At 38.0% G+C, this 12,758-nt stretch overlaps 1 protein-coding gene across 1 annotated transcript; it reads right to left on the reverse strand.

Annotated features, from left to right (window-relative positions):
* Positions 1 to 2,303: 2,303 nt before the first annotated feature.
* On the reverse strand, positions 2,304 to 9,671 carry LOC139740883 (uncharacterized). The gene is made up of 7 exons (XM_071651467.1): positions 9,412 to 9,671; positions 6,939 to 7,822; positions 6,359 to 6,532; positions 5,361 to 5,441; positions 4,426 to 4,499; positions 3,566 to 3,722; positions 2,304 to 2,849 (listed from the first exon to the last, which is right to left on the reverse strand). The coding sequence occupies exons 2-7, from the start codon at positions 7,695 to 7,697 to the stop codon at positions 2,304 to 2,306; spliced, it is 1,791 nt and encodes a 596-aa protein (XP_071507568.1). The 5' UTR covers positions 7,698 to 7,822; positions 9,412 to 9,671.
* Positions 9,672 to 12,758: the final 3,087 nt, after the last annotated feature.

Here is a 12,758-nt window from a genome sequence, read left to right on the forward strand (position 1 = left end):
CATGGTTGTAAGATGATATGACCTTTGACATGGTTGTAAGATGATATGACCTTTGAAATAGATAGGAAGGCAAATTCAGCCACAGCCACAAAAAGTAGATTGAAGTATTCACAGGCCAATACAGAAGATCAGCTCTGTTTACATCTTTTTGTACAACCTTGGTCCCTACCATGTTGAACCAGTGCACTTCTTCTTCTTGTAATAGGAGTATCAGAGCTATGAGACATCTGAAAATGTCAGTCAATTGCATAACACAAAGAAGTTTATAGGATAATGTACAGGTAAACAAAAAAAAAGGACTTTTGCTAGACTAGGTACAAGAATATCCAGTTATGTCCAAATTCTGCTGAAATCATTTGTGACTCTTTACTCTCTTTTTTATTATGCCTCCGCCACGAAGTGTCGCCGGAGGCATTATGTTTTCGGGTTGTCCGTCCGTCCGTCCTTCCGTCCATAATGTTATTTTGTGGATAGCATATCTAAAAAACTGTCAGAGGTATCCTAATGAAACTTGGCATGTACATGTATGAGTAGGCGAAGTTGTGCCAATCAACTTTTGGGTGCACATGCTCAAGGTCAAAGGTCAAAAGGTCAAGGTCAAATGCTCAAAATTTCACTATTTCCCCTATATCTATGCAATGCCAGGAGATATTTTCTTGAAACTCGGTGTATACAAGAACTACCAAACAACGATTCCCCAGAGAGAGCTTTAGGTCATGAGGTCAAAGGTCAAGGGTCAAAGGTCAAGTGAAAATGTTAAAATTGTACATTTTTCTCCATGTCTCACAAATATTTCAAGGTATCTTCATGAAACTTAGTATCTATGCATGTACTGACTGGCAGTGATCATGTAGGGAATTTAGGGGTCATGGGTCAAAGGTCAAGGGTGAAAGGTCAAGGTCAACTCATCAAAATGTCATTATTTCTCTCTTATCTATGCAATGCCTGCAGGATTTTTTCTTGAAACTTACCATGCATATATTACCCAATACAGATTTTCTTGGAAGTTTCTTGCCTAAAGGTCAAAGGTCAAAATGTCAAATGTCAAGTGAAAGTGCTAAATTTCACTTCTTCTTTAAACTTATAAAAGGGTCAAAAGTTGGGTACGAAAATCCTCAAATCCCCAAATACCTGCACTCTTAGACAGTATAGCCGTTCGAAATAAACCTTGTTCAAGGATAGTGAATAGTCAATGCATTTGTGAGAAACCTGTCATTTTAATATTTTGCCATTTGTGTGAAGCTGTTCTCACACATTGTCAAGACATTGTACTATAGACCTATTCGGAGAATTATGCATTATGGCAGAGGCATACCAGTCGCCATAGCGACATTTCTAGTTCCAACAATGATAGTTTAACAATAAGGAAGATAACACTTCAAATATTTTGTTGTATGATTAAATACTTTATTAAGTTGCACACAATGTACTGATCATATATCAATTTACATTACTGTGATTAAGTATGAAATTGCTCAGAGCACACAGACAAAATATTTTGATAGCGCACATACACTTATATGTGATACAAAGCTGCATTGGAATTTCTTGTCATGCATATGAGATTTAATTTCTTTTCAGTGGCTCTTTTGCCTTGGAGGGGTAAAAGTATTCCTCACAATAGACCTTACATTTTGCATTCATGAAATTATCACATTATGAGGAAGATCAATTTTTTTCCTAAACTGTGAAACATGTTTATCCCTATTAGGAAAGTTATAGGACGTAATGGCAATGTTGATCATAACTACCACTGAAAATATAAAATCATTGTTCATATAAAAGTTCCAAGTTCAGAATACATGTACATTTTTTCCATGACATGGCAACATTTCAACAGCAGCAACATTTTGTGTATTCCATGGGTGCGACCCTGAGATCAAATGAAGTTATAGAATAAGTACTAAGGTGCCATTTCATGCTATACAGGAAATGATGCATAGGTAATCTCAATAAAATGTAATACCATTAAACATGTTGATCGTGTTCTGAGCATAAATTACAACTGTTTTGATGTATTGAGGTATGATATGTGGGTTGATTGTTGTGGCTAAAACCTTAAGCGAGATGTGATGTGATACACAGTTCTTGCAAGATGAAATCTAATTCAGCAATAGACTGTACCCAAGTATCAGGCAGGTATTCCCAATATTTGTTGGTTCCCCTGATACATGCCTACATGATGACACCAACCACAGGTTGTTTGGTTCTTAGTGAGACATGCCTACTTCAAAACACCAAGCATGGGTTGTTGGTTCCCACTGAAACATGCTTACACAAACCATGGTTTCCAACAAGACAGTCTACATGATGACACAAACCGTCGACGACTTGCCCTCTGTTGACGGTTTGGGCAACGACATGGAAGAGTTTTTTCTGCTTTCTAAATCTTCAGGATTATTTTGTCCGGCACCACTACATGTACCTTCTTCGGTAGATCGCGAACTCCCTGCACTTGCCGATGTCTTTCTGGCCAGTCCTAGCCCATCATCATGTGGATTCAGTCTACTAGACACACGTGTACTTGATGCTGAGCGTGTAGTACCCCCGTCTTTCCCTGCCAGTTTTCTCCGTAGTGCTGCTTGTTGGTTAATACTCAGCTGCTGATCGCCCGACGTGTTGTTGAGTCGCTGTAACATCATGTGTGATCTTGCGCTTTCCCTCTCCCGCCGCAGCTCTTCGATTCTATTCGTGTCACGCTGAGAATGATGGTCGCTGATTGGTGGGAGCGAATCCCGTCGAAAGCCACTGGATTTATGATTGAGTTGGCTCACAGTGATGGCCAGCTGACTCTCGAGTTGTTTGATCTTCTTCTCCTGGTTTCGTCTCTGGAGTTGACTCTCCTCCAGCTAAAAAAAAAAAAAATTAGGGGAATCAAATAGTGTAAGTGGGTAACGTCAACATGAGTCTGCTTAAGTCATTGTGTAGATAACTTTTATACATACTAGTATTCAGTGCAGATACACTAAGTAAAATACATGTAGATGGAAAGAGATTAATGACTTTATATTACAGTACATCGGCATGCTGAAATCAGTTGAATTGCCAAACTCGAGTCATACCTTCAATTTTTTTATGGTGATATACATGTACAGTACTTTAAAAACTTACGATGTCACCTGTTACTGGAAGAACATATTCAAGGAATTTCTATACGATCCTTTTATTCAGATACACTGTACTGGTTGTACATATATGTACTGGGGACAAGTTTTGACGAGCGGGAAGCTGGTAATTGTGGTCAGCAACTTAAGTTTGTTTTAGGGTTTGGGGGAAGAGATGGGATGGGTTGAGAAGAAACGATTTCAATTTTTCATTATATTCTTTGGTAAGATCATATAATCATGATACAGTAAAATCATTTTCAGGTACAGTATAACGATATAAGATCTTACAGTGCGTGATCTTTTACCCGTGTGTGGCTCAGTAGGATTTGTTTCATTTTAGATAAATTCCAATGTAAGGAGGCTTCCCCTGTAAGATTGACTTGTTTTGGAAGTTTTTTGTTGAATTGCCGTCTGTTTTGTCATTCGTGTCGTGCTTAAAGAATAACCTTGAATGATACCTGTTTCTTCATAGACATCATCTCATTCCGCAAAGCAGTGTTTTCTTCCTGTGACTGCGATAAATCAGCCTGACATTTGATCAGATTCTTCTTCAGAATGTAGTCTTCTTCTTCCGTTGTTGGTTTAGAGTAGCTTGTGTTACCCATGGATTCATTTCTGTGTCGAACAAACGATAGAAGGGCTTTATGTATGACATATGAAAAGACTACACAAAGTGATACAGTAATATCTATCAACATTATATATTTTGGCATGTAAAAAGATGGGCAAAATAGGTCTTTTCACATTTCGTGTCTCGTTAGATAAATAGCATATCGTGACTCGGTGGTATACGCCACTTAATATGTGAAATTTTCACTAGAGAAGTCATCATGAGGCAACTTGGACAGGCATAATACACAGGTTGGAACGATGCAACGTGATTTCACAATCACTCACAGCTCATGAACACCTTCCACTGCACTTTTGTCGTGACCACCACCAGTGACCCGGGACCACTAAAAACGTACTTTTTGGTGGCCCGATTCGATTAGGGTTACATTCAAAATGGATTGTTACTTTTGTTTTTGTTGGGTTTTTTTTTTTCGGGCCACCAAAACTTCAGATCTAAAGTTTTTAGCCACCAGACCAAAAGAAGGAGAGAGAGAGAGAGAAGAAGGGGTTAGTGTTTAGCACTGATAATATACTCCCTATCGGCGATCACATTGCCCAACCCCCTTACAGTAAGTGCGTCACTCGTACATTGACAGTGTATTCATCGATTGACAAGAACTGAAGAGAAACAAAAACAATCCGTTCTAATAGATTATGTTTGAAAGACGGAGAATCTGCTTAGGACCGCAAACATTTGGTAGCCTACCTCTTCCTGTAAGGGTCCTCCATTTCCAGTTGTCGCTTCTTAATATCCAGCTCTGTCCGCCAAGCATCTAGTTCCTGAAACATGGAACAATGAGACATCGGCGATACACTTCCCTCTTAGACATGTCTTTCTTGCTTTGTTTTGTTTTGTTTTGTTTTGTGTTTTTTTTGTTGTTGTTGTTTTTTTTTTTTTTTTTGTTTTTTTTTTTTTTACGTTCATATTCAATGGCCCAGTACAGTAGTAAATTTTTGTTAATAGCAATTGACTTAGTAGGCATATGCTGTTGGTTATCAGAGATTGAGGTAGCATTTCGGAATGCCGAAGAGAATGCAACGAAACCAACGTGAGTACGAACTTACAGAAATGCATTTCATGTAGAAATCTTCAACATATAAATGCTCAATGACAATTTGTAAGATTGCAATCCTTAGAGCATATTTCCAGGATTATATGGAATGCTTCAGTCACTTTGGTTAAAGAACAAAAGGTGGCGGATGTTATCCATGTCTGGATCATGCGGGATGAAGCATTGCAGAATAGTTCCTATGACCACATGCGCATCACATAGTTTTGACGATTAGCACGATTAGAGGGACGAAAGAATCACATTTGTCGATGTCCTGGTGCCGACTATATGGCATTGGTGTTTTTAGTTTGAGTAAGATAAAATAATGTCATACACAATACAGTAGTGAAAAAAAAAGCTCAACACGATTGACTTTGGCGGCATCATTAAAGTATGCGTCCTTTCCCCTCTTTATGATCTTCACTTTCACCTCAGCTAAATACACGTAAACCCAGTGTTGCTTGAAATTGTTTCTACGTAACTGGACATGATTCACGTTTCATATTTAGTATAGGACAATCTGCCTCAACAATAGTCAAACGAAGTTACATTCATGAAACCAAAATGATAAATACCTAACAATACTTACGTCGTCCAGTTTACTGAGATCCCTTTCTTTGCTTTTGCACAACTCTTCTCGGAGGTTGAGGAACCTTTCCACTTCCTCGATCTACAAACACAAGAAAGTAACTTTCTTCAGCTCACAATATCACTCCATACTTTGAAATTCTGCATTCATTGACATCACGTACAACTACGAATTAAAATTGGCCTACATGTACAATATACGATAAAGAATAAAACTCCAGCAGTGGCGGTGTTCATGTACAGTCAAGCCTGTCTATAACAGCGGCCATTCAAGGGAGACGAAAAAGTGGCCGTTGTAGACAGATGGCCGCTATAGACAGTGTCTATAACAGGTTTTTTTTCTCTCTCGGAGGGAATTGTTGATGTGAGGGGGCCTCTTCAATTTTGTTTCAGGTTTAGATTCTTTTAAAACAGGCACTCTCTAAAAGTGATCTTCGCCGTTATATAACTTATACAGTACACTGATGTAATTTGTAGTTACTTTATATTCGATTGGGCAGAAAATTTCCGTGAGATTACGAGATGTATCATGTCGGGGATTTTTCTCAAAACGTTTTCAGGTCAGTAATGACAAACATCAAGCCTCATATCATGGTCAGCTTCAAAGTTAGTCACATTATTTTATGGAGGCATCTGATGCTAACTATCATGTGTCCCACTTGGAAACAAATTTCATTTACCACTCTCATACTTAAGTAGTCCTCAACTGGGAGGGCCGGAAGTGAATTAACCACTAACGCTTTATGTAAAAAGTCAGTATTCTATACTCCTTGATATAGATTGAAACAACGGGGAAATTGGGAAGACTGTACAGATATCGTGTGTGGATAAAGTCGACATGCTGACGAAATCACCTGCAATTCCAGAATTTTACTTGTATTTGTCTAATCAGCAATCAATATTTTTAAACTTATACTGTACAATCCAAACCAAACTCGCCAGGTTTTCGTATAATTTAGTTTTACTCCTGTGACATTAAAAGGCGAAGCGTATATTTACATCGGTCTCTTGTTCTTGGCATTCTCTGAATCGGTCATTCAACTCGGTCTCGAGTTCACCCAAATCGTGGATCCGCCCACTGAGGCTCTCATATTGCTCCTGAAGACGAAGCGTACTCAGCTGCTCCAGAAACTGGTGTCGCTGCTCCGTCAGGTCCTGCTCGTATCTCGAAATCTAAGGAAAATTTTCAACAACGATTACACGATCGACTATACACATTTGTGTTCAGTCTTGCAGACACAAACACACATTTTATATTATCACTTCATATCAAGTCTTTTGATGTAATCCAGTTTACTGCCTTCAGTACACTACTATGCTCTCTGCTACCTCAAAAAGACAATTGGAGAAAACATTAAAAGATAATAATAATAATGATAACTTCTGATATACGAGGTAAATATCCTTCCAATTCTACAAGGATTTATATTCACTATCATGCCCTTCAACAAATCAGAAATGTCTTTGCTTGATTTTAATTTCAGAGTAAGATTTACACCCCTTTAATTTCCGTACGACTGAACGACAAAACGTGAATAAACCTGTTCTAGAGATTTTGGACCATTCATTTGATATTTACCTCTTTTTCAAATTTAGCCTTAGTGTCATCAAGTCGCTTCTTCAGGGCTTGTTTCTCCAGTTTATATTGAGTCTTTTGTCTTTCTAGCCTCCTATGTATCCGATTCGCTTTCCGTGTTTCCTCAACATCCATTGCGTCGTGGGGTTCTTCCTCTTTAGAGGCACGATGCTGGTCTTCATCGTTTGTCACCTCATCACAACCATCGGATACTTTCGAGTGATGTATTCTTTGCGAGGACGAAGATGTTTGTTTTTCAACTGCACTGTCGGTGATATCACCTTCCTTGGACTCAATAATGGATGCGGCTTTTGCCTCATTGTTTTCTCCCTTCTCCGCGGCATTTGTCTTAACTTCAGCGGGATCAGCGGCAGCTTCTACTGGCGACGCTTCGCTGAGAGAGTTTCCCAAACTGAGTCCCGAGTCATGTCCCAACTCAGCGTCCTTAGATTTCCTCGACGAACTTTTTGATCTTTTCCTCCTGATGGACGAAGACATGACAATATTTTCATTATCTTCGCTCCTCTCATCACCAACATCATCATCCGTATGGACGGCACCCTCATGACCACCAGACTCTTGGAAAGAGTCGGTGTTACCCCTGCTTCTATGCCGATGTCGTTTCTTCTTCCGATGGCGATGTCCACTTTTTTCTTTGCTTAGGTCTGCTTCAAGAGAAGCTGTCTCGTTTTCTGCCATTTTTCCCTCACTATGTTTTTCTTTAATCTTGTTTTCTGCATTAGTTTCACTATGATCAGCCATCTTTGTGATATTTCGTCTTAGCTATGACATCGTATTCCATAAAACAAGAACAGTTTCCTTCAAAATCGTCAAAAAAGACTTGGTTCGCTGACTGCTCTGGCGACAGTGATTCATGTCCGCAAGATCTGAGTGAGAAGAGATAGAAAATAATCGTCAACGTTGTGCAACATGTCGATAATACATAACATTCAGCGCTGCAATATCCTGTTCGCTCTCCTGTACTGAGATAAAATGAATGCTTAACAGCCTAACATTTGTCCTCCAATTTTGAAATATTAATTTGCAATAAGAATACAATAGCATGGAATGAAAGAGAGAATATTGTAATAAATGTAACAATGGTGGATTATTATTGGTTCGTGTATACTGTATTAAAGTACATTCACCCCATTTTTCAGCGCGTGTTAACGTAACTGAATGTACATCGATATAACATGACATTTTTATTTCTTTTGTCTTGAAGAGAAATATGAGTAATGTTGGTTCAGAAAGTGGGAGTCAGATCTATATCATGTCTGATATAATGACAGAAAACGCCTTGATAATAGACGGAGCCTAATTCATTAGAGGCGCGTACATGAGTATCGCATTTGACTACAACCACCGCTGAAACACGGGAGTTATGGTCCCTTCATGAATTAATCCATTAAATTGTGAATTTTAGATGATATCCGCACGTAGGCTTGCGACCATGGAAGGTGGTTGGTAATAATACATGTAAACACAAAGGATTTCGCTCAAGCACCATACCAGCATGCAAATACAACCTTTGCTCCTTGACGCGAAAACTGGTAGGTCCCACATTATTTGCAATCATAAGAGAAATGTAAATACTATGATTTCGTGTTTAATCCCAGTAGCAGAAAATCAACTGAATGCCGTGTTCTATCGTGAATGAATTGTCCAACGAAAGAGTAGTAGTTTGTCTGATGTTGGGCCTATACATGTTATAGCAGCTAAAGCATGAATTCAGAATATGAAATTTAGACGAAAGCTGAATCGATTTTTAAATTACTGAATTTGAGAAAATAAATGTTGAAGTCGGTCAGCATTATATTTCTTTCTCTCTGCTTAAAATCCACGATGGAGACAAGACATTGTTGTAGGCCCTTATGCGGTTATGGGAATATAACCAGAGAGCTTTATGGACGGTTGATGTCAGTATTTAATCCATGTAAGAGGGATCTGCAAATTATCTTCCTCGAAGCATTACACTGTCTTCTTAAGTTTAAATGAATAAATGGGCGAAAAACATAGAGGAGGGCTTTCTCAGTAATTGCATGAACACAGGCCACTCATGATTCGATTATAATTTGTACCTATAATTCACGCGTATTTTACATAGATAATACAGATAACACACACACACAAGCAGTGTGTGTTCAGGGTAACAAATGTTTCACACATCATATCGTAAAATTAAGTTCCTTTTTCTTACGCTAGAAAACATACGCTTTAATTCTATGATATTTGACATCTCCATCCATGCTATGAATAGTTATTTATCATGACATGAATACGTGGGGGCATCGAGTGCTGAGAACTATATACATGTACATAAACGAAGACAATTTGGGTTGAAGATTGAAAGCACGAAGGTAATCATCGCTACAACATTTATCCTGCAGTGGAATACACAAATTCGTCAAATTTTGCGAGTTAAAGCTATATCTCAGGAACGATTTTGATCAAATTAGAAACTAAGTATACGTACCTTGTATACAGTAAGATTAAATCCCATTTCACATCGGCTTGCACAATGTGTCTTCTGGCGTACAGACCCACTGTGACAGATTTTTAGACTTCCGCACTTTAACGCGTCTGTTTTTAACAGCAATCGTTACTGAATTTGGCGCAAAAGGTCATGTTTCATAACGCTGATTGCAATGCAGATTAAATTATCATAAGTTTACCTCCGACAGACAACAGCGAAGACCGTTTTCAGCTGATACATTTGAGTAAGTGTCCTGCAGCAATGTAGTGGGACCCATTCTGTGGACAGGAACGGACGCTATAGCAAGTAATTAGCATGACTGAGGCTGGTTGCTATGTAGTGAGGCTTGGGGAGTTACTGGTGTGTGACCCTGTTCTATGACTGTGTATTGAGGTCGAAAACTTGTCCAAATCCCCTTTGTTGCCTATTTCAATGCAATGGTCACCGAGTGATATGAGACTGTCCGTTTGTATACTATAATGTTCAATGACCCCTGTGCGAAGTGCAACGCCTAATTACTAATGCTTTTATGCGTCATCGCCCTAAGGACTAAATAAGTTAAATGCACACACGCAGAATCTCGACATCTTGCCAAGTAGATACATGTATAGATAGCGTATAGGTGCGTCGTGGTTGTAGAAAATAAAGTGGTTATAGCAAAAATACTTAGAATGACCTACATCAGAGTGAGGGTTACTTTAAAGTACATAGCTGATGAATGTTGAATGTCTTTGCATATTTTCCTTTCTGTGAGAGAAAAAATTAATTCGACAGGAACATAATTATATATAGATCAGTTTAGATATAAGAATCGTTTAAAATGGGGACTCTCGAGATTTCTACTTTTAATCTGCTCAAATTTTGATTACATTTTATTCAAATATGATAGGAATCTATATACAGAACCCATTCAAAATTTGAATAGATTGTGAATATGGAAACTTTGTAAGTCCCCATATTATGATTCCTATTAAAATTGATTAGCTTGTTTTAAAGTGCATGAGCCATGTAATATGTTGACAGCAGTGGCGGATCTAAGGGGGTGGTTGTTAGGGGTTGTAACATCCCCCCCCCCCTCCCCTCAAGGCTCTCTTTTTTTGGGTGGGAGGTTGAGGAAGTTATAAATCTCCGCCCCTCCCCCCCCCCGCTATTTTATTTCATTTATTGATTTATTTATTCATTCATTCATTTAGCTATCTATCCATTTATTTATTTTTGCTCGTCAGCTGATTTGGGGAGAGAGGTGGCAGAAAAAAATGTGAAGACCACTTTTTTTTCTCAGTCTGTTCTTCTTCTTGTTCTTCTTCTTTATTTATTCATTCATTTATTTATTTATTTATTTATTTATTTATTCATTTATTTATTTATTTATTTATTTATTTATTCATTTATTTATTTATTTATTTATTTCCATTCACAGGGTGGATAGCCCTTTCAGTACGAGGCTGATTTTCAAAGGGGTCCACGTAAAAATACAATGGTGTACAGGGTAAAACAACAAATACAAATTACATAAATAACTATATACAACAAAACAAACAAGAATAAAAGTACTCAACATAATAAATATATGTATACTTTTTCACTTCAAAAGCATGGAAAGTGTCCCTAGATAAATTGAATTCTATGCCAGAGTATGCAAATAATCAGTCATGATATGAGTATTAATCAATGTAACAACAAAAGATATGTATATTTAAAACGCAGCCTCAAAACGAATCGTGTCTTCTAATATTCTGTTTGAAAATACAGATTGTATCACTCGATCGAATGTCATACGGTAGATTATTAAATGATATTGCACTAGAATATAAAAAACTGTTCCGTTTAAAATTTGTGTTTGGTTTTGGCAAAAATATTTTACATAAAGTATTTCGAAGAGAATATTGTGGAGTTTGCATGGATATTCGATTGGCAAGGTATTCAAGCGCAGTGTGATAGACACATTCAAACAGAAGAATAAGATTCATTCTTTTCCATCTCCTTTGAAGAGGTTCGATTCCTGACTGGTTGTTAATTCATCACTTCGTGCAAACATATCAGCATTTGGAATAATTCTCAGAGCTCTTTTCTGTGGAATGAAAAGCATATTCAGATGGGACTTATTAGCTTTGGTTCATACACAAGAACAATAATCAAAATGAGATTGGATAATTGTGTGATATAACATTTTTGCACCATATTCTTCTTCTTCTCTCCTCCTTTCGCTTCTCATGACCCATCGTCATTGGTTCAACCCCCTTAGCATAGATTCGTCCCTGCGCAGCGACAGCAATGCAAATGATGTTTCCCGTATGGCCCGCCTTCCGTGATCCCGGTTCTATCAACGGATACGGCACAATACGACATAGCGTAGCGGCTATAGTTTAGAGTCACACATATATTCAATTACCATTCCACACCATATTCAAATTGTCTTGCATCAATGAAGTCGTGTAATATTGTCCAGAATTCATCTATCAGATTTTTTCTGACGTATCAATAGATCCACTGCACGATTTGCCAATGAAACATTATGAGTTGCAGTTTTGTTATTTTTTTTTACGTACATGCGAGATAAGAAAGTAATGTTTGTTTCACGATACGTTGACGTTGCTTTGTGACATGTACTACTGGTATCACTCACACATCCTTTGAAAAAATGCGACATTTTCCGTACATTTCCTTATAAAGTCCTATTTTAATGAATTTCTTCCATTCAGTGTGTCAGAATTTGAATTTTATCTGACGCAAACTTGAACATGCAGTGAAAACTAATGTCGGCTGAGTGACTAATTTGATTTCTTTTCTCTTTTCCTTTCCGTCATGACGAGCTCCAGTGAACACAGTGACCAACGCAAATTGCTATGACTTCGCAACAAAGTTAATTGTAGATTGCTACCTCTTAGTCAGTCAATAATATATGCATGCATCGTGCAGAACAAAAAGCAGGGAAACACTACTTTGATTTATTATATTTCTGCAGTACATGTATTAGAATAGCAGTCACCATTTGTGGTATCATCTTAAGTTTAAGAATCTTCTATCCGACAGTACCACGTGATGCCGATTATACCGATTTGTCGATTCTTGCGTCACCACTGGCATACAACTCCCTTTGATGGTGTGTGTGATTGGTGTTAGTGTTATAGATGTCGTCGGCCGGAAAAGACCAACCTTATATCATGGAATAGCATGCAGACGACCTAAATTTTCAGATTTTAGATTTTAGATTTTATTCGACTCTTTGATCCCATAGAGCATTTGTGGGATAAACTTAGCTGAGCCGTTCGAAGGTACTGTAACCATGGTAACCAGACCGCATTAAGACGATCTCCACGATTGAGGACCAGCTTTAGGAGTGCGAT

This window comes from Diadema antillarum, unplaced genomic scaffold (assembly GCF_040938485.1).
Source record: "Diadema antillarum isolate AM-2024a unplaced genomic scaffold, OU_Dant_1.0 seq00000889_RagTag, whole genome shotgun sequence".
In the NCBI taxonomy this organism is placed as follows: Eukaryota; Metazoa; Echinodermata; class Echinoidea; order Diadematoida; family Diadematidae; genus Diadema; species Diadema antillarum.

Coding starts and splice junctions, on each gene's coding strand:
- LOC139740883 (XM_071651467.1), bottom strand. CDS start 7,697: ATGGCTGATCATAGTGAAACTAATGCAGAAAACAAGATTAAAGAAAAA. Junction 5,442..6,358: donor GCCAAGAACAAGAGACCGAT/GTAAATATACGC, acceptor TTGTGTTTGTAG/ATCGAGGAAGTGGAAAGGTT. Junction 4,500..5,360: donor ATCTCAGTAAACTGGACGAC/GTAAGTATTGTT, acceptor TCCATGTTTCAG/GAACTAGATGCTTGGCGGAC.